Below are 23,786 nucleotides of genomic sequence, written 5' to 3'. Positions count from 1 at the left end.
GGCCCTGAAGACGTAGCCTGGCTGTTGGAGACAGGTCTCTTCATGGCAGGAATCCACTAACATTTCCAGATCATTAGTACAGCAGTTGTTATGCACGGTAGCAGAAGAAATGCACTTCTGTCTCTTCGAACTAGTCCTTTGTTGTCAAGAAGCTTTGAATAGTCAGAGCTGTTTCCAGGGCCCGGTTTGCAGCTCTTGAATGTATTCTCCGGCCTATGTATATATTAACACATCACCGGGTCCCAAAGAATTCGCACTGCACAGCGCTGTGCTTTTGGCAGACAAGGAAAAGCCTTCACATGAGTTACAGTTGATAGGGCAAGGGATGCTCAGGGCTTACAAAAATCCCTTCAGTGGCCCTGCTTAAAAATAGCAGTGTAGGCCATAGCTTAGTGTTTTGACAGTTTATATCAGCAGTTTTCTCGGCTGATATATTGATTGCAGTTTGGACTTCAGTCCTGCTGATCTAATAAAACATCACCGTCATAACAGAGAAAGCAAAAGGATCTTCTGTGGTCCCAGACACTTGGCAAAGTAGCTTTATAGAGTTTCTGTAAAGCTAGCTTTACTGCAATATGTAAAATGAAGCAACACTGGACAAGTTGACTATATTGTAATTTTTTCGTCTGTCAATGTAATGTATTAGCACTATCCTATATATTTTTACAAATAGGCATTTGCTCAAAGGAATATAATGATGCCTTCACAAATATGAAAATGAGTTTTGTGCATCATTATCACAAACAACCTAACAGTGTGTCAAAACTGCAATGCCCCTGATACTTAGTGTGGAAACACACGAGGTCAACTGAGGTCTGAATTAAGCTTCAAGACATGTAAACATCTTCTACTGATAATTCTGAATGGATATTGTGGATATTTTTAAATCACCTGGCCTTCGACCCTACTTATGCTAAATATCCTTTAATTTCACAGCAATTGCTAACTATCCAAGAGGAGTTAAACAACAAAAAGTCAGAACTGGAACAAGCGAAGGAAGAGCAGTCCCATACGCAAGCATTATTAAAAGTCCTGCAGGAACAAGTAAGTGAATGAAACAGCTCCGATTTCTGAATCAGTCCAAACACCCCAATGCCTGCCTGCCTCGTGCATCACCCGTGCAAACATTTACGAAGGTAATCTGCAGTACAGTTAGCCTGAACCCTGTCAAACCTCCTAGCAGCTCTGCTGTATGGAATTTATAACCTCATTTCCAGCATCGCTGTCCTCACTCCTGTACCTGTTTAGATTGCCCAGGCCTGCCAGTGTTGTGTGAAAGTTTCTTCCAGAAGACAACCAAATTTTGATAAAAGTTTCAAAATACTGGCAATGAGGTATGTTTCAAAGTAAGCAGCTGGTTTCCTCTTAAGTCTAACAGTGAGGAAAATGAGTTTAGCATAACCCATGAGACTCCTGCAGACACATGAACAAGGACTGATTCATAGCAACATTTAAAAACTATCCTCCTTGTGCATCAGGGTACTTATCTAACCGTGGTGAGCAACAGACCTTTTATATGAAGTTTGTAAATCTGATCATTTCCTTGTGGTTTTCTTTGATACAAAAGTGTGGCGTGACATTGATAAGTGGATTGGAAAGTATTGTCTTACAGCAGGGTAAGATGGAGTACGCGGCAGGCAGCAGAGGGAAATCTAAGCCCACTATCTACATGAGAGGAACCAGGAGAGCTCTTGAAATGCCTTCCTATTTCTGGCCTTCACTTGCTGCCAACAATGTATGAATGGTAATTTGAAGGAAAAAAATTGCATACAGTAACCCCAACCCTCTGTGGGTAATCAAATGAGATTGTTTTAAATTTTTCACTGACACATCAAGGTTATTCATTGTATAAATAACCTTACACGGTATATATAACTTCAAAGGTGACATTTGAGAAAATATAAAGTCAGCTCTATGTCACTTTGTGAGTGATTTTTGATTTTATTTAATGGTTTGGGGCCCAGAAATATCTTTTTAGTTATTTTCTCCTAAAGGTATGATTGATTTGTGAGAGAAAAGTACAGATATTAGTTTATAAACTTTTATAGCTTTGGAAGAAAATACTTTATAAAACTAATAGTTATCTTCATGTGATGAATATAGATTCAGTAACTTGTACTGAGGCTGACGCTGTATGATTTCAGATATAAGAGATTGAAGTGAAAAATCTAGTTGACTGAATTCACAATGACCTGCAGTTGAGGAGACCTGAAATCACTGTCCTTTCCACTGTTATATTATGAAAAGACTCCCAGCAAAGTGGAACTGAGTTGGTCCAAATTTGCTCCAAATCAACCGACATAGCTCTGAGCTTTTGTTTTCTGCTCTCTCACCCCAATTTTTTTTCTTTTAGATAGCTTTGACCGGACTGGGGAGGGGTGAATTTCTCTTTTCTCTAAATGACTCAAATCCTTGATCTTGAAGTCCAAACCCTAGTCATAAAAATAGATTCTGAGTTTTGCAGAAAGTATTGATATATCTTGTGATGGCATGCATTTTTAAAGAGAAGAGCACACACAGGTATGGGTGAAACATCACACTTCACTCTTCATTATTTAAAAAACAGAGAACATGAAGAAGATTCGAAAGAGCTAAAATCAGTAAAGACCTAGAAAATACAATTGAGAAGGAAGAATTTTAAATCTGAAATATTAATTAAAATGGGATAGCTCTTTCCAAGCAAAGATACCAAGAATCTTTAAGCCTGAGACACCAAATGTATGTGGGTGCTGGTGCCATTACCAAGCTGTTTGTCCAAGAGCCCCTCCCCTGCTACCCCTTGGTGGTTCTTGCAAAAGGGGCCATGCAGTGTACAGGTTCTTTCCATGCCCCTGCACCCACACACAGATGTGCACTGACGGCACCTCGCACCTCCACTGACCACGGCCTTTGAGGCTGTCTTTGGATTTGTGTAGAGTAACTCCATGTGTAAACAGTTTCAGTGCCCACATAGATGTGGCCTAAACAAATGGACACACGCAAGGAAAGATACACCCTTCTCTGCAGACTTGGAATGTTGCTATTCACACAATTGCCTCGTGCTGGGAATCCTGACAGGCAAGGACAGATCCTGAGGGCAGACCTTTCCCACCCTCAGGCCCCAGCCCCTCCAGGGAAGGCCAGGCTACCCGCTAAGCTCTCAGTCTTCCCATGTGCGAAGATGCAGCTTTTCTGGGCCCCTCCAGGCCCCACTGACTCCTGCCTCTCATCTCCTTTACAATGAGGATAGCTTCCTACCTCTGGAGCTTGTTCACAAACCTCAGTTTCATCAGACAAGATGTGCAGCCCTACCTGGGGGAGAGCAGCAGCTAAAGGAGAGAAGAAGAGGGGGCAGAGAGGAGAACAAAGCAGCAGCTGTCCTGGAGCTGCAGCTGGAGGAAGGAGAGGGGCGGGCTGCAGCGGGGAGGGGTTTCCTCCGTGGTTCTGGCCACAGAGCACAGCAGAGTGAACAATGCCAGGAGACAGACAGTGAGGGGAGAGGAAACAGGAGCAGAAAAAGCAAGGGCAGAGTTAGATGACATCATGGAATGGGAAGAATGGAGTTTATTTAAAAGGGAGGAGAGCAACTGGCACATCATGTTGGTAAACACGTAAAGGTGGAACAGACATTCATAAAATAGCCCTTTACTTCTGCTGAAAAAGAACAAGACCTTCTGAGCTAACCCCACTCAAACTCATGGGAGCACAAGCTACAGGACCTAAGGTGGGATGAGCAGAGGGGTTGATGAAGAGGAAGACGAGGGGATACCTCAATAAGAAACACTCAGCTAGGAAAAGAGCGAGGCGATTTTTTAAAAGTCCTTTTGTGTCCTGTGATAATAGATAGTATTCCTATCACTGTGGCACACCTCTGCCTTGTCATATATGCCATACATCGCCCATGCTCCCCTGTGTCTGTCGTTGTGTAGAAACATCAATGATGTTGCCCTAAAGAACAGTGGGCAGACTTTCTTCTTAATTGGGAGTGATACGGAAATGAGTCAAAGAGGCTTGTGCATAATCAACTACCCGATCCTCAGTGTCTTCATGTTCCCATTCCTTTGGCAAAACCCCTCCTTTGGCATGGAGTGGCTAGGGTTTTTTGCTGGGAGTTTAATACTGGCCTTCAAAAACTGAAGAAGCTTTCATTTTAATATGCACAAGTAGCCAGAAGGAACCAATGTTCTGAAGCAAACACATTGGTGGTATATGTGCATTGATTTTCTTTCACATCTTAAGTATTTTTTCCTGCCATGAATACTTTGTATTAGGCATAAACAAGATAATGAAGGAGATGCTGCTTCCTAAATCAGGAAAAAATACTGGCAAAACCGTTTCAAGACATCTCACCCTCTTCCTTTGCTGTCTGATACTAAATATCTGTTTTGAGTCAGGCTAGGATAAAATGACAATTAAAGGTTTCCTGAAACCTCCTGATAACTGATTACTCCTAAGCCTCTGAGAAAAAGAAGTGTTTTCAAACATTCACTGTTAAAAATCTCATTTGAGAAATATCGTTTCTTCTAATGCTTCCGTGGCCAAGGAGATGTCATCCAAACTCTTTCTCTACCAAAGAAGCAACCGTCTTTAGTCCTCCAGAGATGTCAGTCATTCAAATATATTCTCAAGGAGGACATGTCTAACACAGTAGCATGTTAAAAGCAGCTGAAAATGTATCATTCACGAATAATCGTTAATATAACATCATTTTGCTGGGGGCAACTTGCAAACACTGCAGGGTTTAAATTAATAGCAATCCAACTAGGAAATGAAATCATTTATTATTCTTAAGAACCGATTTTATACATTTTATGCCTATGGAACTGCTTTCTAATCTTATTATTTAAAAAATAATGACCAAGACCCATTTATTCTTGTGCCAGGCATCAAACTTCATGAAATATTGGTCTCAAATTGGCTCCAGTAAGGCTCATTAAAAATATGTGCTCCATCTGTTTTACCTCATTGGAAGTTTTATAAAGTACAACCTCAGATAAATCAGTTAACAAGATGATGTACTTAAGAGATTTGCTTGCTTATTCATTTTTTTGTTTTGTGTTGTTTTTCCTTAAAATTTGCAGTTAAAAGGTACCAAGGAATTGGTCGAGACCAATGGCCACAGCCATGAGGATTCAAATGTAGGTACCACAAACCTGGTATTTGTTCTTCTTGCTTGATGTTGGTTGAACACATGGGGATGTGGCACTTTATCTACCACATAAAGGAAATCAGAAGCTCTGCCTCTCAGCAGCTTAAGATTAATATATAGGGTTTGGCAAGAAAATGTGATTGACAGGCACTGCTATTGTTAGCCTGGTTTATCAAATGTCAATTTAGAAGTATATGAGTTAATCCCCACCATCGAAAATTCTAATCTCAGTGAGTCTGCTTGAGCTCTTTGTATTTCCAAAACTGTAACTGATGATATACTGGGAGGGAAACGGAAAGACACCCGACAGGGTAATCAGTTGTGCATTGCATGTATATTCATTAAGTTTGCCTGCCAGCAAAGGTGGTACCTAAATGACTGACATGCTGAAACGGTCTCAGAGCAAACACCTTCTCTCAGAATGGCCCTTGAAATGTATTCCTTCTCTGTTCCTCACCCAGAACAGTAGCACAGTGCATCCATCTCCTTGATAGAGAATAATGTGTGATGGTACAAGATCCCAGTTACACCATGACTTCCTCTCTTAGTGTTCCTTGAATATCCAATTGTCAAAAAGTAAACAAGTATTCTTCTTGCCTTGAAAGTTCTTTAGTCTCAGATGGAATATTACACTATGTAGATCATTGCCTCTCCATATGTTTGATGATTTTGTCTTTTTTAAATCTCTCTGATATCTGTATGTATTTGATTATCCTCATCAAAGAAAATGCTTACTAAGCAGTTCTTTTCACAGAACACAGAATTAGACATGATAATGAATGCCTGATTACACTAGAGCTAGGAGAAATTATATATTTCTTGTTCACTCTTGTTTTAATTATATACAACAGAGAGCCTAATATTCAGAGTATCAAAAAAATCCCACTTAATTATTATTGTTCCTACCCAGCAGATATTTAACATATGATGTTTATTGAGGACTTACGTGTTCATAGTGCTCTGCTAAGTTCTAGGGGAACAGAAATGGGGGTTACAAAGAAATATAAGACTAGTTGTCTGCCCTCGGGGAACTTATAACTGAGTTAAGGAATTAAGAAACACATGACAATATACAGGACATGGTAAGTGTACAGGAAGTTGAGGCAGCTATGATATGATGTAGTTTGAAATCCAGACTTCGCTGCTTATTACATGTGTTAGGCTGACAAGTTACTTAACCTCTCTGAGCTTCCTTTTTCTCACTTGCAAAAAGAATGGCAAAGCCTATCTCAAAAACATGTCATAATGTAATGAGCTAAGGCCTGGGAAGACCTTAAGGTGTTACCAGTATGGTTTCTGTTTTTCTTGTTTTTTTTTTTTTTTAATTTAAGTTCTAGGGTACATGTGAACAATGTGCAGGTTTGTTACATATGTATACATGTGCCATGTTGGTGTGCTGCACCCATAAACTCGTCATTTACATTAGGTATATCTCCTAATGCTATCCCTTCCCCCACCACCTCCCCACAATAGGACCTGGTGTGTAATGCTCACCATCCTGTGTCCAAGTGATCCCATTGTCAATTCCCACCTATGAGTGAGAACATGCAGTATTTGGTTTTTTGTTCTTGTGATAGTTTGCTGAGAATGATGGTTTCCAGCTGCATCCATGTCCCTACAAAGGACAGGAACTCATCCTTTTTTATGGCTGCATAGTATTCCATGATGTATATGTGCCACCTTTTCTTAATCCAGTCTATCATTGATGGACATTTGGGTTGGTTCCAAGTCTTTGCTATTCTGAACAGTGCCACCATAAACATATATGTGCATGTGTCTTTATGCAGCATGATTTATAATCCTTTGGGTATATCCCCAGTAATGGGATGGCTGGGTCAAATGGTATTTCTAGTTCTAGATCCTTGAGGAATCGCCATACTGTCTTCCACAACGGTTGAACTAGTTTACAGTCCCACCAACAGTGTAAAAGTATTCCTATTTCTCCACATCCTCTCCAGCACCTGTTGTTTCCTGATTTTTTAATGATTACCATTCTAACTGGTGTGAGATGGCATCTCATTGTGCTTTTGATTTGCATTTTTCTGAGGGCGAGTGATGATGAGCATTTTTTCATGTGTCTGTTGGCTGTATGAATGTCTTCTTTTGAGAAGTGTGTGTTCATATCCTTTGCCCACTTTTTGATGGGGTTATTTTTTTCTTGCAAATCTGATTGAGTTCTTTATAGGTTCTGGATATTAGCCCTTTGTCAGATGAGTCGATTGCAAACATTTTCTCCCATTCTGTAGGTTGCCTGTTCACTCTGATGGTAGTTTCTTTTGCCGTGCAGAAGCTCTTTAGTTTAATTAGATCCCATTTGTCAATTTTGGCTTTTGTTGCCGTTGCTTTTGGTGTTTTAGACATGAAGTCCTTACCCATGCCTATGTCCTGAATGGTATTACCTAGATTTTCTTCTAGGGATTTTATGGTCTAACATTTAAGTCTCGAATCCATCTTGAATTAATTTTCATATAAGGAGTAAGGAAAGGATCCAGTTTCAGCTTTCTACTTATGGCTAGCCAATTTTCCCAGCACCATTTATTAAACAGGGAATCCTTTCCCCATTGCTCGTTTTTGTCAGGTTTGTCAAAGATCGGATGACTGTAGATGTGTGGCATTATTTCTGAGGGCTCTGTTCTGTTCCATTGGTCTATATCTCTGTTTTGGTATCAGCACCATGCTGTTTTGGTTACTGTAGCCTTGTAGTATAGTTTGAAGTCAGGTAGCGTGATGCCTCCAGCTTTGTTCTTTTGGCTTAGGATTGTCTTGGCAGTGCAGGGTCTTTTTTGGTTCCATATGAACTTTAAAGCAGCTTTTTCCAATTCTGTGAAGAAAGTCATTGGTAGCTTCATGGGGATGGCATTGAATCTATAAATTACCTTGGGCAGTATGGCCATTTTCACAATATTGATTCTTCCTATCCATGAGCATGGTATGTTCTTCCATTTGTTTGTGTCCTCTTTTATTTCACTGAGCAGTGGTTTGTAGTTCTCCTTGAAGAGGTCCTTTACATCCCTTGTAAGTTGGATTCCTAGGTATTTTATTCTCTTTGAAGTTATTGTGAATGGGAGTTCATTCATGATTTGGCTCTCTGTTTGTCTGTTACTGGTGTATAAGAATGCTTGTGATTTTTGCATATTGATTTTGTATCCTGGGACTTTGCTGAAGTTGCTTATCAGCTTAAGGAGATTTTGGGCTGAGACAATGGGGTTTTCTAAATATACGATCATGTCATCTGCAAACAGGGACAATTTGACTTCTTCTTTTCCTAACTGAATACCCTTCATTTCTTTCTCTTGCCTGATTGCCCTAGCCAGAACTTCCAACATTATGTTGAATAGGAGTGGTGAGAGAGGGCATCCCTGTCTTATGCCAGTTTTCAAAGGGAATGTTTCCAGTTTTTGCCCATTCAGTATGATATTGGCTGTGGGTCTCTCATAAATAGCTCTTGTTATTTTGAGATACATCCCATCAATACCGAATTTATTGAGAGTTTTTAGCATGAAGGGCTGTTGAATTTTGTCAAAGGACTTTTCTGCATCTATTGAGAGAATCATGTGGTTTTTGTTTTGGTTCTGTTTATATGCTGGAGTATGTTGAACCAGCCTTGCATCCCGGGGACGAAGCCCACTTGATCATGGTGGATAAGCTTTTTGATGTGCTGCTGGATTTGGTTTGCCAGTATTTTATTGAGGATTTTTGCATTGATGTTCATCAGGGATATTGGTCTAAAATTCTCTTTTTTGGTTGTATCTCTGTCAAGCTTTGGTATCAGGATGATGTTGGCCTCGTAAAATGAGTTAGGGAAGATTTCCTCTTTTTCTATTGATTGGAATAGTTTCAGAAGGAATGGTACCAACTCCTCCTTATACCTCTGGTAGAATTTGGCTGTGAATCTGTCTGGTCCTGGACTTTTCTTGGTTGGTAGGCTATTAATTATTGCCTCAATTTCAGAGCCTGCTATTGCTCTGTTCAGGGATTCAACTTCTTCCTGGTTTAGTCTTGGGAGAGTGTAAGTGTCCAGGAAATTATCCATTTCTTCCAGGTGTTCTAGTTTATTTGCGTAGAGGTGTTTACAGTATTCTCTGATGGCAGTTTGTATTTCAATGGGGTCGGTGGTGATATCCCCCTTAACATTTTTTATTGCATCCATTTGATTCTTCTCTCTTTTCTTGTTAGTCTTGCTAGCGGTCTATCAATTTTGTTGATCTTTTCAAAAAACCAGCTCCTGGCTTCATTGATTCTTGGGAGGGTTTTTTGTGTCTCTATGTCCTTCAGTTCTGCTCTGATCTTCGTTATTTCTTGCCTTCTGCTAGCTTTTGAATGTGTTTGCTCTTGCTTCTCTAGTTCTTTTAATTGTGATGATAGGGTGTCAGTTTTAGATCTTTCCTGCTTTCTCTTGTGGGCATTTAGTGCTATAAATTTCCCTCTACACACTGCTTTAAATGTGTCCCAGAGATTCTGGTATGTTGTATCTTTATTCTCATTGGTTTCAAAGAACATCTTTATTTCTGCCTTCATTTCGTTATGTACCCAGTAGTCATTCAGGAGCAGGTTGTTCAGCTTCCATGTAGTTGAGCAGTTTTGATTGAGTTTCTTAGTCCTGAGTTGTAGTTTGATTGCACTGTGGTCTGAGAGACAGTTTGTTATAATTTCTGTTCTTTTATATTTGCTGAGGAGTGCTTTACTTCCAACTATGTGGTCAATTTTGGAATAAGTGCGATGTGGTGCTGAGAAGAATGTATATTCTGTTGCTTTGGGGTGGAGAGTTCTGTAGATGTCTATTAGGTCCGCTTGGTGCAGCGTTGAGTTTGATTCCTGGATATCCTTGTTAACTGTCTGTCTTGTTGATCTGTCTAATGTTGGCAGTGGAGTGTAAAGTCTCCCATTATTATTGTATGGGAGTCCAAGTCTCTTTGTAAGTCTCTAAGGACTTGCTTTATGAATCTGGGTGCTCCTGTATTGGGTGCATATATATTTAGGATAGTTAGCTCTTCCTGATCAATTGATCCCTTTACCATTGTGTAATGGCCTTGTCTCTTTTGATGTTTGATGGTTTAAAGTCTGTTTTATCAGAGACTAGGATTGCAACCCCTGCTTTTTTTTGTTTTCCATTTGCTTGGTAGATCTTCCTCCATCCCTTTATTTTGAGCCTATGTGTGTCTCTGCATGTGAGATGGGTCTCCTGAATACAGCAAACTGATGGGTCTTGACTCTTTATCCAATTTTCCAGTCTGTATCTTTTTATTGGACCATTTAGTCCATTTACATTTAAGGTTAATATTGTTATGTGTGAACTTGATCCCATCATTATGATATTAGCTGGTTATTTTGCTCGCTAGTTGATGCAGTTTCTTCCTAGCATCGATGGACTTTACATTTTGAAATGTTTTTGCAGTGGCTGGTACCTATTGTTCCTTTCTATGTTTAGTGATTCCTTCAGGATCTCTTGTAGGGCAGGCCTGGTGGTGACAAAACCTCTAAGCATTTGCTTGTCTGTAAAGGATTTTATTTCTCCTTCACTTATGAAACTTAGTTTGACTGGATATGAAATTCTGGGTTGAAAATTCTTTTCTTTAAGAATGTTGAATATTGGCCCCCACTGTATTCTGGCTTGTAGAGTTTCTGCTGAGAGATCTGCTGTTAGTGGACTGATGGGCTTCCCTTTGTGTGTAACCCGACCTTTCTCTCTGGCTTCCCTTAACTTTTTTTCCTTCATTTCAACTTTGGTGAATCTAACAAGTATGTGTCTTGGAGTTGGTCTTCTCGAGGAGTATCTTTGTGGCATTCTCTGTGTTTCCTGAATTTGGATGTTGGCCTGCCTTACTAGGTTGGGGAAGGTCTCCTGGATGATATCCTGCAGAGTGTTTTCTAACTTGGGTCCATTAATCCATCACTTTCAGGCACACCAATCAGACGTAGATTTGGTCTTTTCACATAATCCCATACTTCTTGGAGGCTTTGTTCATTTCTTTTTACTCTTTTTCTCCACACGTCTCTTCTCACTTCATTTCATTCGTTTGATCTTCAATCGCTGATACTCTTTCTTCCAGTTGATCAAGTCAGTTACTGAAGCTTGTGCATTTGTCACGTAGTTCTCGTGTTATGGTTTTCATCTCTATCAGTTCTTTTAAGGTCTTCTCTGCATTGATTATTCTGGTTATCTATTCATCCATTCTTTTTTCAAGGTTTTTAGTTTCTTTGCGCTGGTTATGTAGTTCCTCCTTTAGCTCTGAGAAGTTTGATCGACTGAAGCCTTCTTCTCTCAACTGGTCAAAGTCATTCTCTGTCCAGCTTTGTTCCGTTGCTGGCGATGAGCTGCGTTTCTTTGGAGGGGAAGATGCACTCTGATTTTTTTGAATTTCCGGTTTTTCTACACTGCTTTTTCCCCATCTTTTTGGTTTTGTCTGCCTTTGGTCTTTGATGATGGTGACGTACTGATGGGGTTTTGGTGTGGTGTCCTTTCTGTTTGTTAGTTTTCCTTCTAACAGTCAGGACCCTCAGCTGTAGGTCTGTTGGAGTTTGCTTGAGGTGCACTCCAGACCCTATTTGCCTGGGTATCAGCAGCGGTGGCTGCAGAGGATAGAATATTGCTGCACAGCGAGTGTTGCTGTCTGATTCTTGCTCTGGAAGCTTCGTCTCAGGGGTATACCCTGCCATGTGAGGTGTGAGGTGTCGGTCTGTACCTAGTGAGGGATGTCTCCCAGTTAGGCTACTGAGGGGTCAGGGACCCACTTGAGCAGGCAGTCTGCCTGTTCTCAGATCTCAGCCTCCATGCTGGGAGATCCACTGCTCTCTTCAAAGTTATCAGACAGGAGCATTTACCTCTGCTGAGGTTTCTGCTACATTTTGTTTAGCTATGGTCTGTCCCCAGAGGAGAAGTCTATAGAGGCAGGCCTGCCTCCTTGAGCTGTGGTGGGCTCCACCCAATTCGAGCTTCCCTGTGGCTTTGTTTACCCACTTAAGCCTCAGCAATGGTAGGCAACCCTCCCCCAGCCTCGCTACTTCCTTGCAGTTAGCTCTCAGACTGCTGTGCTAGCAATGAGGGAGGCTCTGTGGGTGTGGGACCCTCTGGGCCAGGTGTGGGATATAATCTCCTGGTGTGCCGTTTGCTAAGACCCTTGGTAAAGCACAGTATTAGGGTGGGAGTTCCCTGATTTTCCAGGTGTTGTATGTCTCAGATTCCCTTGGCTAGGAAAAGGGATTCCCTTCCCCCTTGCACTTCCCAGGTAAGGACATGTCTCACCCTGCTTCAGCTCTGGCTGATTGGGCTGCACCAGCTGACCAGCACCGATTGTCCAGCACTCCCCCATGAGACGAACCCGGTACCTCAATTGAAAATGCAGAAATCACCCGTCTTCTGTGTCACTCACACCGGCAGCTCGAGGCTGAAACTGTTCTTATTCGGCCATCTTGGGTGTGCCCCCCAGTATGGTTTCTTTGTGCTAGATAATCAAGAAAGGTTTCCTGGATCTGTGGGACTTGGGTTTGGTTTTGGGGAGTGAATAGGATTGAGAAAGTGGAAAGCCAGAGGAGGAAGACATTCATATAGAGCTCTCCATAGGCAATGTTGTGAGATATAGTTTATCTTCCCACTCTGATATTCATGACCCTCATCCTTACCCTAAAACCTGTCTTCAGCACCCTGTCTTCCAGGGACACATGGCTGCCACATTCTCAACCAAAACCTTCATATCCACTCCACACAGGGCCAGCCCCTCTGTGGCTTCCAGGGAAGCTGCTGTCTGTTCCAATAAGCCAAAGTGGCAGTGGGCCTCAATTTCCTAGTTTGTAAAATGGGAATAGCTCCTACCTTGCCTTCCTTAAGGCTTATTGTGAGAAACAAATGAGATAATATATGTGGAAGCACTTGTAATTGTGAGTTTCTAAGATGTTTTGATTATATATTGATCTGCTGATTGAATTATAGATGATACATGTAAAGACAGGCCTAACACAATATCTAGCCCGTAGGCCCTTTGTGAAAAATTTTAAAGGTCTTTTGTTATTCAATGGAAAAAGTGAAGTGAGATAATCTTTGAGGTCTTTGTCCCTTCTACAGCAAAGGTTTCAGCTTTTTCAGATACCTGTCTAGAGTCTATGACATAGGCTTTGTAATCAACTCAAAGGCAATGACTGTTGAGAGATGCGGTTCTGGCCCAGTAGGAGGGAAGAGCAGCACCTTGACCTAGGGGGTGGGGGAGATATTTGTAAAGTAACAGAGCCTGACCGTCCTTGCCAGTCACTGCGCGTGGCCACCTCTCTCCCTAGGCAGAGGGCTGGGCTCATCTTTACAATCACTGCCTGTTTTATCAGGGGTTTCCCAGTTGGTGGATTACTCACTCAACTTCTTTTCTGTCTGAACTTTGTCTCCTTTTGGCAGTTTCCCCAATACCTCCACAGGGTATGTGAAAGAAAAGAAATAATCAATTATTTTGCCCTCACATTAGGAGCACTGGCAACATATTTTGCAAATCTATTCTTAAATGTCTGAAATGAAGTCTAGTCTCATCTGAAGTTGCCACCAGCCTTGTGGTGGTTCAAAGAGATGAGGCCTTCAAACCTGACTGAGAGGGTTTGAATCCACTTTGATCACTGAGTAGATGTGACTGAGGCAAGTTATTTCTGAACTTCACCTTCCTCATTTGTGTGTTAAATGAAACTATGTACATTAACACCGAGCCTAGAGTACATACTGAACAAGTATTAATTCTCTCTTCATGCATCAATAGTATTTAATATAGGCTGGGTGCGGAGGCTCACGTCTGTATTCCCAGCACTTTGGAAGGCCAAGGTTGGGGGGGATCTCTTGAGCCTAGAAGTTCAAGACCAGACTGGGCAACGTGGCGCACCTGTAGTATCAGCTACTTGGGAGGCTGAAGCAGGATCATCCCTTGAGCCCAGGAGGCAGAGGTTGCACTGAGCTGAGCTCACACCACTGCACTCCAACCTGGGTGACAGAGCAAGATCCTGTCTCAGAAACAAACAAAAAGAAGTATTTAATATAGCAGACAAGACTTTTGGCAGGATGAATTTTAAGGCACAACGCAAGGTTTAAAGCCTCTGGCCCAAAGGCTATTGACTGAGACAAATAAATTATTTTTCATTATAATTATTTATATCAGGGGCAGGAATTTTATGCATTATCATTTATTAATAACAATTATACAGTGGACTGGTGCCAACTTAGCTGAGTGTTCTTGTGAGAGCTGACAATTGTTTTTTTAAAACCAGTATGTTTTATTATAAAAGTAAAAAACAAAAGTATGTTTGGAGGTTGCAAATTATAGAAAGAAAAGAATACAGGGATAAGGAAAAAAAATCTTGGTATCTCATTACTCAGAGATAACCACCATTAACACTTTATTTTAGTTTTTCCAGTCATATATATGACCAGAGGGAAAAACCCATAAATAAATGAATAAATAAATACTATCATCTTGTCTTCAGTTTTATACCTTTTTGATTTTTCATTATAGCATAAATATTTTTGTCACCAAATGTTCCTCAAAGATATGATTTTTAATGACTATATAATGTAGATATGAAATAACTGAACCACACGCCTGTGTGTCAGGCATTTAACTTCCTGTTTTTGCTATCATAAATAATTCCGTAATTAACATATCCATAAATCTTGGTTGCATCTCATATTTGTTTCTGGGGGATTCTGTATATTAATAGCTGTGTGGTGGAGTCTGGCAGGGAGCTTCAAACTTCTGGAATTGCCTGGCATTCAGAATGCTGGTGCGGCTGCTGCACACTTATAGTATCTATTAGTCGTCCTGAAGGAATCCACTAAAGGATATGTGGAGTCTTGAATTTCCTCATTTGTCTTAGTCTCAAGACTCATCTAGCTTATGGTCTGTTAGTATTACTTTTCTGTTGTTTTTACGTTCTACTGTGTACCACCAGGATATGACCAACACATTGTCCAGCATGCTGGAGGTCTCAGAACAGCTACACCCTAAAAAAACCCAACCCTTGCCCCAACTTACCACAAGATCTCCTGTGAACGCATGACCAACAGAAAAGTTTTCTGAAAGCAAATTTAAAACTGTGAGGGCCAGAAACTGAAGTCAACTGCAAAGGCCTTGTTCTCCAAGAGGACTTGTGCAGTTCACGCTCACCCTGCTGGTTGTTTTCTCTTTGTATTTGGAACTGGATATATTAATGACAGACAGGCAAGTCAACCATTTAAGTGTAACCAAATTTAAAACTAACCTTTATGCCAGTTTCTTTAAGGATTTCAGTTGTTTCAGACCCAATTTTCTTTCCTGGAAAGCAAACCTATAAATTTTCTCTTCATCTGTCTCTGAGCTATCTCCACGTTCCTAGGACTGTTGAATAACTAACCTGGTCCCTGGTAATTATGTATAACAGATATCAACATCTTAAATTGTAAAATATATACATACCATATTCTTATCTTGCATCTTTTTGGATGACCTTCTTCCCAGCAGGATCGCGGCCTATGATCCTCGCGTGTGTGTCTTGTGCGGGGGAAGGATGGGGAGGAAGAACTGTAGGATCAGTTAGGAGGAATGAAATGCAGTGACAGCTTCAGCCAGCAATGTTTAAAAGAATTTGATCTAAAAGCTTTCCATGAATTTTCTCTCCTCCCATCCTTGTTTCTGTTATAGGAAAGCTGCTACCTCACATTCCTCTATTTGCTCAATTCACACTCCCACACTGGGGTTAAAGAAATCACTGGCAATTTGGAAAGAGGTTTAATGGGTGATGCTGAAGGTTGCCACTGCCAAACAGAACACCCTTCCCATCCACCAATAAAACAAAAACACAAAAGAAAAAAGACTTTTCAGTTTTTCACGTCACCTCCTTAAGAAAGTAAATCCTCGGAGCTGTCTTTAAATCTGTCAGAGTAAAGACGTTAGGAGCGTATGGAAGAGATATGTGCAAAGAACATTCTTCAAGTTTAGTACAGCACAGCTGAGGGCTATCGTTAACCATGTATTTTAATGATGTATGTAAGGAACCTCCGCACGTGCTGAGTCCTCTGCTCAGTTTCTGAGTATAGCTTCCACCCTTTAGGCACGGAGGCGTGAGAGAGAATACGTACTGATGTACCAAACAAGGCGAAAAAGACCACTTCTACGAAAGAATGGGACCATATCTTCAAAAGGAAAAAGCAACTCAGGCTGGATTCTTTCTTCCCAGAACTTGCTGCCTGGTCTTAGGGGTCCCGATCTTGAACTGGGAGAGGAGCAGACAAAACAGAAAGGGACAAATGTAAGGTTTCACACCCCACCCACAGCTCTATCAAAAGGAAAATGAGGCTGGGCGTGGTGGCTCACACCTGTATTCCCAGCACTTTGGGAGGCCGAGGCGGGTGGATCACGAGGTCGGGAGTTTAGGACCAGCCTGACCAACATGGTGAAACCCCGTCTCTACTAAAAATACAAAAATTAGCTGGGCATAGTGGCGCGTGCCTGTAAATCCCAGCTACTCGGGAGGCTGAGGCAGGAGAATTGCTTCAACTGGGACCCGGGAGGCAGAGGTAGCAGTGAGCCAAGATCGTGCCACTGCACTCCAGCCTGGGCTACAGCAAGACTCTAAAACAAACAAACAAAAAAAAAACCAGGCCAGGCACGGTGGCTCACGCCTGTAATCCCAACACTTTAGGAGGCTGAGGTGGGCGGATCACGAGGTCAGGAGATCGAGACCATCCTGGCTAACACAGTGAAACCCTGTCTCTACTAAAAATACAAAAAATTGGCCGAGCATGGTGGCAGGCGCCTGTAGTCCCAGCTACTCGGGAGGCTGAGGCAGGAGAATGACATGAACCTGGGAAGCGGAGTTTGCAGTGAGCCAAGATCGCACCACTGCACTCCAGCCTGGGCGACAGTGCAGCTCCATCTCAAAAAACAAAAACAAAAACAACAACAACAACAACAAAAAAAAAAAAAAACGGAAAATGAGCCCAGACCCACCAGGACTGAGCCCAGCAGACACTGGCATGGGACCAAAGGTGTCACAGCTCTTGCATCCTGCTCCATACATTTCTCCTTCCAGCCTTCCTCCTTGCTGCCCTCGACCTGTACAGAGACCTCATTTGTGTCCCCACACAGCCTGACATCACTTTCTACTTGGTACACCCACAAACATTCATTGAGGGAGGCAGCAGAGTGTAGAGGTTAAGAACAGATCTAGACATGAATCAGCCCAGTTTCAGTGTGGGTGACCCTGAGCCATACACTGAATCCCTGCACCTCCATTTTTTTCACCTCCAAAATGAAGGTAATAACCATACCTCACAGGGTTACCGTGAGCCTTGCTTTGCAGTGCTGATGTGATCAGCACATGTTAGACATTACAGTTACCCAGCCTTGGACACACTGGGCAAGGTTGTGGAGACCCCGTGGTGAGTAATAAAGATGTGATTTCTGCCCCCGCATGGAGCTGACTCCATGTCCTCATGCCTCTCACTTACCAAAACCAGCTAGTCTTGTTTGATTCCATCAGGACTCATCCTCTGCCTGCAGGTCAGTATCACCGTGGGAACGATGAGCTTGCAGTAATTTATTTGTATTTTTCCAGCAATCCTCTGGAGACGAGACCGTTTTTGGAAGGACTGGCTCCATGGTAGGCTTGGGAGGAGAGTCTGGTAGGAGTGGGGCACAATGAGCAGTACAGAGAACTTTACGGCCTCCAGAAAGCTCAACTGGAAAATTAGGAGCTACTTTGTCTCCCCTTTAGAGAGGGATGGGCCCATATCTGTAGATATCTGAGGTCACCTTTGCGCTACAGATGCCTGTAGTCAAGAAGGTGAACTTTTCATGGACTAATATTTCCTTTACCCTATTGAATATATTACCCTGTCCACATATTAAATGCTCATACCCAGAACTTGCTCTTTTCCCCCAGTTATAGCCCTGTAACATTATTGCTTTTCTCCTGCCAGTGCTTCCTTCCTCACCTCTACACCCCCTGCCCCTATGCAGCAGCCTTCTTGCAGCTGTTTCACCACGTTTTCTGCTGTGAATTAGCTGCATGTGCTGCAATTCACTGTGAAGCCCATAGTTCCATCTGAAAAAATCCACACACATCCCAACCCAGCACCCTTGAAAAGGTCAATGATTGCAAAGGGACCCTGTTAGGACACTCCCATCCCAGCGTGTACAGCGCTCCAAGGAAGGATTAGAGAGGAAAGTGCTGTCAAAAACAGACAGAAGCTGGCTCATGGTGAGTGCTCTTGTATCCAGTCAAGGCTCAGAGAAGTTTCCTTCCCAGACACCTCAATGCCAACTGACTATGTTTCCACTGCTGGGGGTTGGGGCTAGAAGTTTGTCCTTTTTATAAGGGCAGGAGTTAGTGGTACCTGCTTGGTCATTAGTGAATTTGGAGCATGTAACAGGATTAGCAGGCTTAATAAAGCTGACAGATTGGGTTTAGAGAATTGAAAATACCTTCTTCCTCCAGGCCAGGTTAGAGAAAATCAGGCAAAGGAAACAAATTTCAATGCTGTGTGAAATGGTCTGACATGGACATGGATACCTGTATAGGTAAAACCAAGATCTGAACAAAAGTTACCCATTTTGGAGACAGAATGTCCTGTCCCCAGAAAGGCTCATAATCCTACCAGAGATAAATGCAAAAGCAATTGTTTAGAATGGAGATTAGTAACTTTCATAGAGCCAATATACATACATATAAATATGCACAAATACCATTATCCCTAAAGTACCATTTTTTTTGTGAAAAATGTAGAAATGCAGGAAAAAAAAAAAAGATAACCATTTGCCATCTCACCACTCACAAATTAGTTTCCACTTCTTTGTATTTCCATTGTCTTTGTTTATGTGCATGTATATACATTTTTACCAAATTTGTAGCATATCATATGGACAATTTTACAACCTACATTTTTATCAATAATGAGCATTTGCTCATGTTATTAAATAGGTTTTTTAAATGTATTTTATCAGTGCATAGTAGATGTACATATTTTCAGGTATCTATGATATTTTCATATATTCATATAATGTATAATGATCAAATCAGGACAATTGGATATCCATTGCCTTAAACGCTTTTCTTTGTTCTATGAACACTCAAATTCTTCTCTTTTAGCTATATTGAAATATACAATAGATTACTGTTAACTCATCAAGCTACTGAACTATCAAACTCTATCTATTCTATCTAAGTGTATTCTTATACCCAATAATCAATCTCTCTTCATCCCTAACCCTAGCCCGGCCTGGACTATGGCAACCAATCTACTCTCTATCTTCATGAGATCCACTTTTTTAGCTCCCCCATATGAGTGAGCCCATGTGGTGTTTAACTTTCAGTGTCTGGGTTATTTCACTTTACGTAATGACCTGCAGTTTCATCCATGTTGCTGCAAATGAGAGGATTCCATTCTCTGTATGGCTAAACAGTATTCCATTGTGTGTGTGTGTGTGTGTGTATGTGTGTGTGTATATATATATATCACACTTTTTTTATTATTAAAGTTCTAGGGTACATGTGCACAATGTGCAGGTGTGTTACATATGTATACATGTGCCTTGTTGGTGTGCTGCACCCATTAATTCGTCATTTACATTAGGTATATCACCTAATGCTGTCCCTCCCCCCACCCCCTCCCCACACTAGGACCCGGTGTGTGATGCTCCCCTTCCTGTGTCCAAGTGATCTCATTGTTCAATTTCCACCTATGAGTGAGAACATGTGGTATTTGGTTTTCTGTTCTTGTGATAGTTTGCTGAGAATGATGGTTTCAGCTGCATCCATGTCCCTACAAAGGACACGAACTCATCCTTTTTTATGGCTCCATAGCATTCCATGGTGTATATGTGCCACATTTTCTTAATCCAGTCTGCCACTGATGGACATTTGGGTTGATTCCAAGTCTTTGCTATTGTGCATAGTGCCGCAATAAACATATGTGTGCATGTGTCTTTATAGCAGCATGACTTATAATTCTTTGGGTATATCCCCAGTAATGGGATGGCTGGGTCAAATGGTATTTCTAGTTCTAGATCCTTGAGGAATCGCCACACTGTCTTCCACAACAGTTGAATTACAGTCCCACCAACAGTGTAAAAGTGTTCCTATTTCTCCACATCCTCTCCAGCACCTGTTGTTTCCTGATTTTTTAATGATTGCCATTCTAACTGGTGTGAGATGGTATCTCATTGTGCTTTTGATTTGCATTTCTCTGATGGGGAGTGATGATGAGCATTTTTTCATGTGTTTGTTGGCTGTATGAATGTCTTCTTTTGAGAAGTGTGTGTTCATATCCTTTGCCCACTTTTTGATGGGGTTGTTTTTTTCTTGCAAATCTGATTGAGTTCTTTATAGGTTCTGGATATTAGCCCTTTGTCAGATGAGTCGATTGCAAACATTTTCTCCCATTCTGTAGGTTGCCCTGTTCACTCTGATGGTAGTTTCTTTTGCTGTGCAGAAGCTCTTTAGTTTAATTAGATCCCATTTGTCAATTTTGGCTTTTGTTGCCATTGCTTTTGGTATTTTAGACATGAAGTCCTTACCCATGCCTATGTCCTGAATGGTATTACCTAGATTTTCTTCTAGGGTTTTTATGGTTTTAGGTCTAACATTTAAGTCTCGAATCCATCTTGAATTAATTTTCATATAAGGAGTAAGGAAAGGATCCAGTTTCAGCTTTCTACTTAGGGCTAGCCAGTTTTCCCAGCACCATTTATTAAATAGGGAATCCTTTCCCCATTGCTCGTTTTTGTCAGGTTTGTCAAAGATCAGATGGCTGTAGATGTGTGGTACTATTTCTGAGGGCTCTATTCTGTTCCATTGGTCTATATCTCTGTTTTGGTATCAGTACCATGCTGTTTTGGTTACTGTAGCCTTCTAGTATAGTTTGAAGTCAGGTAGCGTGATGCCTCCAGCTTTGTTCTTTTGGCTTAGGATTGTCTTGGCAGTGCAGGGTCTTTTTTGGTTCCATATGAACTTTAAAGCAGCTTTTTCCAATTCTGTGAAGAAAGTCATTGGTAGCTTCATGGGGATGGCATTGAATCTATAAATTACCTTGGGCAGTATGGCCATTTTCACAATATTGATTCTTCCTATCCATGAGCATAGTATGATCTTCCATTTGTTTGTGTCCTCTTTTATTTCACTGAGCAGTGGTTTGTAGTTCTCCTTGAAGAGGTCCTTTGCATCCCTTGTAAGTTGGATTCCTAGGTATTTTATTCTCTTTGAAGTTATTGTGAATGGGAGTTCATTCATGATTTGGCTCTCTGTTTGTCTGTTACTGGTGTATAAGAATGCTTGTGATTTTTGCACATTGATTTTGTATCCTGAGACTTTTTGCTGAAGTTGCTTATCAGCTTAAGGAGACTTTGGGCTAAGACAATGGGGTTTTCTAATATACAATCATGTCATCTGCAAACAGGGACATTTTGACTTCTTCTTTTCCTAACTGAATACCCTTCATTTCTTTCTCTTGTCTGATTGCCCTAGCCAGAACTTCCAACACTATGTTGAATAGGAGTGGTGAGAGAGGGCATCCCTGTCTTGTGCCAGTTTTCAAAGGGAATGTTTCCAGTTTTTGCCCATTCAGTATGATATTGGCTGTGGGTCTGTCATAAACATCTCTTATTATTTTGAGATACGTCCCATCAATACCGAATTTATTGAAAATTTTTAGCATGAAGGGCTGTTGAATTTTGTCAAAGGACTTTTCTACATCTATTGAGATAATCATGTGGTTTTTGTCTTTGGTTCTGTTTATATGCTGGATTATGTTTATTGATTTGCATATGTTGAACCAGCCTTGCATCCCAGGGATGAAGCCCACTTGATCATGGTGGATAAGTTTTTGATGTGCTGCTGGATTTGGTTTGCCAGTATTTTATTGAGGATTTTTGCATTGATGTTCATCAGGGATATTGGTCTAAAATTCTCTTTTTTTGTTGTATCTCTGTCAAGCTTTGGTATCAGGATGATGTTGGCCTTGTAAAATGAGTTAGGGAGGATTCCGTCTTTTTCTATTGATTGGAATAGTTTCAGAAGGAATGGTACCAACTCCTCCTTGTACCTCTGGTAGAATTCGGCTGTGAATCTGTCTGGTCCTGGACTGTTTTTGGTTGGTAGGCTATTAATTATTGCCTCAATTTCAGAGCCTGCTATTGGTCTGTTCAGGGATTCAACTTCTTCCTGGTTTAGTCTTGGGAGAGTGTAAGTGTCCAGGAAATTATCCATTTCTTCCAGGTGTTCTAGTTTATTTGCATAGAGGTGTTTATAGTATTCTCTGATGGCACTTTGTATTTCTGTGGGGTCACTGGTGATATCCCCTTTAACATTTTTTATTGCATCCATTTGATTCTTCTCTCTTGTTAGTCTTGCTAGCGGTCTATCAATTTTGTTAATCTTTTCAAAAAACCAGCTCCTGGATTCATTGATTCTTGGGAGGGTTTTTTGTGTCTCTATGTCCTTCAGTTCTGCTCTGATCTTCGTTATTTCTTGCCTTCTGCTAGCTTTTGAATGTGTTTGCTCTTGCTTCTCTAGTTCTTTTAATTGTGATGATAGAGTGTCAGTTTTAGATCTTTCCTGCTTTCTCTTGTGGGCATTTAGTGCTATAAATTTCCCTCTACACACAGCTTTAAATGTGTCCCAGAGATTCTGGTATGTTGTATCTTTATTCTCATTGGTTTCAAAGAACATCTTTATTTCTGCCTTCATTTCGTTATGTACCCAGTAGTCATTCAGGAGCAGGTTGTTCAGCTTCCATGTAGTTGAGCAGTTTTGATTGAGTTTCTTAGTCCTGAGTTGTAGTTTGATTGCACTGTGGTCTGAGAGACAGTTTGTTATAATTTCTGTTCTTTTATATTTGCTGAGGAGTGCTTTACTTCCAACTATGTGGTCAATTTTGGAATAAGTGCGATGTGGTGCTGAGAAGAATGTATATTCTGTTGCTTTGGGGTGGAGAGTTCTGTAGATGTCTATTAGGTCCACTTGGTGCAGAGTTGAGTTTGATTCCTGGGTATCCTGCTAACTTTCTGTCTCGTTAATCTGTCTAATGTTGGCAGTGGGGTGTTAATATCTCCTATTATGATTGTATGGGTGTCCAAGTCTCTTTGTAAGTCTCTAAGGACTTGCTTTATGAATCTGGGTACTCCTGTATTGGGTGCATATATATTTAGGATAGTTAGCTCTTCCTGATCAATTGATCCCTTTACCATTGTGTAATGGCTTTCTTTGTCTCTTTTGATGTTTGATGGTTTAAAGTCTGTTTTATCAGAGACTGCAACCCCTGCTTTTTTTTGTTTTCCATTTGCTTGGTAGATCTTCCTCCATCCCTTTATTTTGAGCCTATGTGTGTCTCTGCATGTGAGATGGGTCTCCCGAATACAGCAAACTGATGGGTCTTGACTTTTTATCCAGTTTTCCAGTCTGTATCTTTTTATGGGACCATTTAGTCCATTTACATTTAAGGTTAATATTGTTATGTGTGAACTTGATCCCATCATTATGATATTAGCTGGTTATTTTGCTCGCTAGTTGATGCAGTTTCTTCCTAGCATCGATGGACTTTACATTTTGACATGTTTTTGCAATGGCTGGTACCTGTTGTTCCTTTCCATGTTTAGTGCTTCCTTCAGGATCTCTTGTAGAGCAGGCCTGGTGGTGACAAAACCTCTAAGCATTTGCTTGTCTG

General features: G+C 41.1%; 1 protein-coding gene across 10 annotated transcripts in view; it reads left to right on the top strand.

Moving 5' to 3' along the window:
* The window catches only part of ENOX1 (ecto-NOX disulfide-thiol exchanger 1), a 324,009-nt gene that overhangs the window by 256,560 nt on the left and 43,663 nt on the right, over nt 1-23,786 (top strand). For 8 of the 10 annotated variants that reach the window (XM_077974448.1, XM_077974446.1, XM_077974447.1 and 5 more), the window contains 2 exons: nt 937-1,044; nt 5,061-5,117. In XM_077974448.1, the coding sequence (XP_077830574.1) occupies nt 937-1,044; nt 5,061-5,117 (165 nt within the window). The remainder of the gene's footprint in view (nt 1-936; nt 1,045-5,060; nt 5,118-23,786) is intronic. The other 2 variants (XM_077974449.1, XM_028837539.2) reach the window with 1 other exon arrangement.

The sequence above is a fragment of the Macaca mulatta genome, chromosome 17 (genome assembly GCF_049350105.2).
Source record: "Macaca mulatta isolate MMU2019108-1 chromosome 17, T2T-MMU8v2.0, whole genome shotgun sequence".
Taxonomy (NCBI): Eukaryota; Metazoa; Chordata; class Mammalia; order Primates; family Cercopithecidae; genus Macaca; species Macaca mulatta.
This window is presented reverse-complemented; position numbering and strand designations above follow the sequence as displayed.